Below are 5,726 nucleotides of genomic sequence, written 5' to 3'. Positions count from 1 at the left end.
CCTTATTTTCGCCCGAATTTGATGCTGGTTAACTTGATGTGACCAAAATTGTGATTGATGGAAAGCTGGTTGAGGACGAGGTGAGAAGCACGATGAGAATGTCCCTCCCCCCTCTTGAAGAATTTGAAACATTTGTAATTTTTTGAATTTGTAGTTTGGAATTGTGAACTTGGTAACCAATTTTAGATTGGTTTTGTTTTGCAAACTGCTAATTTGACTTATAACGTCAGTTTGACTTAAAATTTGACTTGTGAATGCATGTTTGTGAATATTGCTATTAACTTGCCTTTTTTGTTGGTTTGAATGATATATGTCAATATAACGGATAATGAAAATAAGAAGTAGTGGAATTTTATTCATATGGAGATGACCTATCAGTTTCGAAAGGTGTGGAATTGTCGGCCTCGTTAAAATTTGTCCGAGTAAAATTCTCTTTAGGGAAAAAATTCCGTGATCAGGAAAAAGAGTACCTGGCCACTCCATTTACAAAGAGGATTTAACTGTAATAAAGCTTTAAAGATGAAATATTCTAGGTGTTAGGTATGGCTGTGCCATCTAACGTTTCAAGGCAATAAGCTCCTCTGCTGACGACCTTGGAGATTCGGAAAGGTCCTTCCTAAGATGCCGCCAGATTTTTGTGTCCTGCAGGTTTTCGAACTTCTTCTATTTGTCTCAATATCAAGTGTCAGAACCGCAACTAATCAATCGGTTAATTAAGTAATTAATTGCCCAAATTACGTTCCGAAAAGTTAGAGTGAGAATTGGAGGATTTAAATGTGATTTTTGGACTCAGTAGGTTTTTCTGAGTCAGGAAAAGTGTTTTCTGCGAAAAATCATGAAAAATCACAAACTGGCAGTTGAACCGGTTGAACCGGTTTAAGTCTACCTGGTGCTGTGTGAGAAAAAGTGAAAATAGTCAAAAACCCTAGAAAATATTAGAAGTCGAAAATCGAGCGTTAATTTTTAAAGGTTTGGCCCGAAGTTGGGCCAAACGGGCTAAAAATACTAACGGGTTAGACCGGGCCCAAGTTGGGCCCAAGCTCAACATATATAAGGGTCCATTAATGAACCCAATCAGCCATAACACACATAAACACACACACCCATACCAGCTGAGAAGAAGAAGAAGAGAAACACCATTGACACTATTCATCCTCTTCTTCCCAAGCTCATATCTTGAGCTACAGAGCTCCGATCGCCGCACCGTTTACGGCTACGTGTTCCTTGTGGAGAGCTCTACAAAACCAATATGAGAAACTGGTAAGAAAAGCTCGAATCCATCTCAGTTCTTCTCTCCAAAATTTCGAGTTTTAGGGTTTGTAACTAAGTGAGATTTTGTGATTTTGGATGTTTAGGTTCACTCTAATCCTTGCTTAGCATTGGGTTTTGGCTTCCAAAGCTATTGGGAAAGGTAAGAGTTCTTTAACCTTTGTGAGATTATGTTTATGTTGAGCCCTAGGTTGATTTGTGATGGTTTATGCATATATAGCTTGATAATTGTGAGTTTAGAGCTTGTTGGTGCTTGTTGGAGTTACATTGAAAGCTTGGATAGTGTTTGAGAGCTTACTTGTGCTCATATTGGAGTTTTGGTTCATATAGGGAATCAGCCAAGGTATAGTTTCGGTTTCCTCTATGTAATATATAATATTCATGGACACTTAGGCTAGTGACCCATAGGATAGGTGTAGATTAAAATGATTGTTGATTGGTTGAATGATGATGCATGATGATTTATGATGAGTTGGTAAGGTTGAGTAATTATGATGATATGATGATGATGATTGATTTATGTGAATTGAAAAGTGAATGGTGATGATAGATGTAATGTTGAGGTTGATGAATGGTAAATTGGAATGTGGATTGTTTATAAGTGTTATATAATTGATGTTGAGATTGAGAATGATGAAATGTGAAGAGATATATGGTAAGAATGGTGTAATATGACCCAAGTGGTAGGTTTTGATGAAAAATGGAGTTTGGAATGGCTTTGCTTGGTTTTAGTTGGTTGGAGTGGTGAAAATCGGGAATTTGGTAAATTGTGAACTTTTGGAAAAGGTTGGTTTCTGGTGAACTTTGTCTGATCATAAATTTTGCCTCAGTTTTCAAAATTTGTTGGAAATTGTTTAGAATTAAATTCCATTGAAAACCCTTCAAAATGATATAAAGTTTGTAAAATTTGAAATTTTGTAGAGGAAGTTATGATCATTCAAAGTTGGTGTTAAAAATTTGAAATTCTACAAAGTTGCAGAATTTTATGATTTCTGGTATGTACGCACGCACAGCCCTGCAAAAATTTAAACCTGTGCGGACGCACAGATCTATGCGTACGCACATGCAGGGGAAGGCTTCCTGCTTGCAGCGCTAGCACAGCTTGTGCGCGCACACACCAATGAGAAATTGCAACCTGTGCGTACGCACAGCCCTGTGCGCACGCACACGTTGGGAAGGCCAGTCTGTTGGGGGCACTGGCACAAGTTGTGCGAGCAAATAGACTTCGTAAATTTTGGTACCTGTGAGTACGCACACCTCTATGCGTACGCACAAGTTTTGAAACTTCTCCTGGGCGTGCGCGCGCACACCCCTGTGCGTACGCACACGTCCTGTTTCTCAAATTTTAACTTTGTTCTCAACTATTCTACCTTCCTAACAAGGTTGTAAGTTTCTATAACACCATTTTAGGATTATTGGGCCTAGCTTTGGACATTTAAAATATGGGAAAGAACTTAATGGCTTTATATGATATTATTTGGAAAACTTAGAAAATGGAGGCCTAGGTTTCTGGTGTACTGAGGATGGTTTGGTGGTATGTGATGAATGGTTGATGTATGAGATGAGAATTGAGGAACTGTTGAGCTTGAAATGAAAATGTGAACTGACAGTGGTTGAGAGGAGTCGAGGACTCGAATGTGTGATGAGGAATCACAGATGTATTGAAAATGTTTTCTGAAAAACCACTGAACTACTGTTTTATATTGAGATTATGAGACACTATGCGCCCGGCAGGGACGGTGGTTGGATCCCGCCTGTCGAGGTAGTAGCGGCGGCATAAGGGTGGTGGTTCGTCCCGCTTGCGTTGAGATGTGAGGTCCGTGGCAAGAGTATCCCGCTCGCATTCCTTCGGATCAATAGAGCGTGCAGGCGCAAGATCTTGGATAGTGGTCTGAGCACTATATCTCGGGGGTTCCCATATGATGATTCCGGAGGGCGACATCTCCATGGAGATGTGTCGGGTTGGCAGTTGAACCAACAATGTGATATCACAGCCAATAGGGCAGGCATTCATCATGTGCATCTTTTATCTGTTTGTATGCTTTGCTGACTTATAATTGTATGCCTATCCGTATAACATGTCTAATTGCTAATTGGGTTACTTGCCTTATATGCTTCTACTTGTGGTTTACTTGCATTGCTATTAATTGTGCGTTCTACTAGGATTGAGGAGGTTTGGAAGGCGGTGGCGATGGGATCGCATGGAGGATAGGTTGATGAAGGCTGTGGGATAACGGTGTTTGATTAGATTAGAAATCCCCTAAGATAAAGTACCATGTTTAGTTATGTTAAGATTTATATACTTATGCTTATTTATTTTAGAATGCTTTAAGTTTGAATTCTTGTGATGGATATGGAGCCTAGGATTGCCTTTGGCGTCTCAGGGTCTTATATCCTACATCACTGGACACTGTTACCATACTGAGAACCTCCAGCTCTCATACCATATCTCTGTTGTATTTTTCAGATGTAAGTCGCAACCCACCTCAGTGAGTTGTTTGGATGGTGATAGGAGCGGAGGATCCGGATATCTTTTGTAGTCTTTTGTTTATTTTGTATATGTCTCTCATCTTTTGTATTTTGATTTTGGCCTAGAGGCTTGTATTTGAGAGAGAAAAACTGTATAAGCTTTTGTTACTGTTAGACTTCTGTATTATCTGTGTATACAGCTAGCCGGCTTAAACTCCGCGAGCCGAGGCTAGATCCTTATGATATTATACTATTAACTTTTGTTGTATTACATCTGTATTCTTGTGCTTAAAGTTAGGAGCTCTGTTAGTACGTTTTGCACTTTTGAAATCCTATTTTTGAGCTATATCCTTCATCAGGCTTCTAGATATTTTAATTCTTTTTATATATTATATGTATGAGCTTAGAACTGTCGCAATCTTGGATTAATCTTTGCTTTACGATGCGAGGTAAAGCTTAGGCTAATTAGGGTGTTACACCAAGTCTCCTTGACTTAGTATCCTCGGTCGTACTTTTTTGTTGTATTGCTTTTGCATGGCTAGCTGCATTGATTTCTGTCGAAGTTCGGTGAGGCATCGTTCAACGTTAATTGTATCAAGTTCGGCCGATCTTGCATCTATATTGGTGCCTTCATCAAAATATTCGGCCTGAGTCGAGCCTTGACCGACCTCAATGGGGATCATGCAATTCGTAACGTATACTAGCCGAAACGGGGTTTTGTTCGTTGTGAATTGTGGTGTTGTGTTATAGCTCCACAATATTTCTGGTATGAGTTCGGCCCGGCATCCCTTTGCATCTGTTAACTTTTTCCTTAGAGCCTGCAAAATTATCTTGTTAGCTGCCTCTGCGAGCCCATTACTTTGTGGATGCTCGATAGAGGAAAAATAGTGTTTAATTTGAAGATCAGTTAAAAACGAAGCAATTTTCTTAACAGTAAATTTTCGACCATTATCAGAAATGATTTTCCTAGGAAGACCATATCTACATATAATAGATTTTCAAATGAACGTTTGTACCTTGTCCGATGTTATTTTCGCAAGTGGCTGTGCTTCTATCCATTTTGTGAAGTAATCAATTGCTACTAATAGAAATTTTACCTGTCCTGGTGCTACCGGGAATGAGCCGAGTATATCCATCCCCCATTTATGAAAAGGCTAACTAATATCCGAGGTGTGCAACAACTCGGCTGGGCTATGGATGAGTGGTGCACACTTTTGGCATGTATCGCACTTCTGTACATTGTTTCTATAGTCTTCTCATAACATCGGCCAGTAGTATCCTGCTCGTAAAATTTTTATGGTCAAACTTCTACCTCCAGCATGGTGTCAACATATTCCATCATGGATTTTGGCGATAGCGTTTTCTGCATCAGCTTGGCCGAGGCATTTTAGCAATGGGCTAGAGATACCCCGTTTATATAGGTCGGCTCCCATCATGGTGTAATGGCTTGCTTTATGTCTAAATGACCTTGGGTTTTCGTTTTCTGGTATTTCTCTAGTTTTCAAATAGCGAATGAATGGGTTTCGCCAATCTTCTTCCTGTGACATACTTAAAACAGATTTGATGTCTAAACTTAGTTTTGTTAGTGTAAGATGAGATAATTTGTCGGATGAATCAGTTACCCTATATGTAGCTAATTTGGATAAAATATCGGTCCTATAGTTTTGTTCTCTAAGTATATGTGATATTTCAAAATTTTGAAAATGTTGTATCATGTTTTTTGCCGAATATACCTGAAAATCACCAGTTACCTGTTGTACTACGAGAAGGGAGTTGCAATATATCTTTAGGTTTTTGACTTCTACTTCTCTTGCTAACCTTAGGCCTGCAAGGAGTGCTTCATATTCGGCTTGGTTGTTGGTGGCTTGAAAGAGGAATTCTATTGACTGTTCAGTGTGCACTCCTGTGTTGTCTTTTAGTAGGATCCCAACTCTACTTCCGCTCTCATTTGATGCACCATCTACATATAGTTCCCATTTCGTGACCAT

General features: G+C 39.4%; 1 protein-coding gene and 1 long non-coding RNA gene across 2 annotated transcripts; one reads left to right on the top strand and one right to left on the bottom strand.

The window, feature by feature from the left end:
• Window positions 1–1,076: 1,076 nt before the first annotated feature.
• Window positions 1,077–4,009, top strand: LOC140179474 (uncharacterized). The gene is made up of 3 exons (XR_011872948.1): window positions 1,077–1,260; window positions 1,356–1,411; window positions 3,737–4,009. It is a non-coding gene; the product is annotated as an uncharacterized lncRNA (long non-coding RNA).
• Window positions 4,010–4,211: 202 nt separating this feature from the next.
• Window positions 4,212–5,726, bottom strand: LOC140179126 (uncharacterized). Its single transcript, XM_072217756.1, has 2 exons — window positions 5,557–5,726; window positions 4,212–4,719 (listed from the first exon to the last, which is right to left on the bottom strand). The coding sequence occupies exons 1-2, from the start codon at window positions 5,724–5,726 to the stop codon at window positions 4,212–4,214; spliced, it is 678 nt and encodes a 225-aa protein (XP_072073857.1).

Source organism: Arachis hypogaea, chromosome 15, assembly GCF_003086295.3.
Source record: "Arachis hypogaea cultivar Tifrunner chromosome 15, arahy.Tifrunner.gnm2.J5K5, whole genome shotgun sequence".
NCBI classification, from domain to species: Eukaryota; Viridiplantae; Streptophyta; class Magnoliopsida; order Fabales; family Fabaceae; genus Arachis; species Arachis hypogaea.
This window is presented reverse-complemented; position numbering and strand designations above follow the sequence as displayed.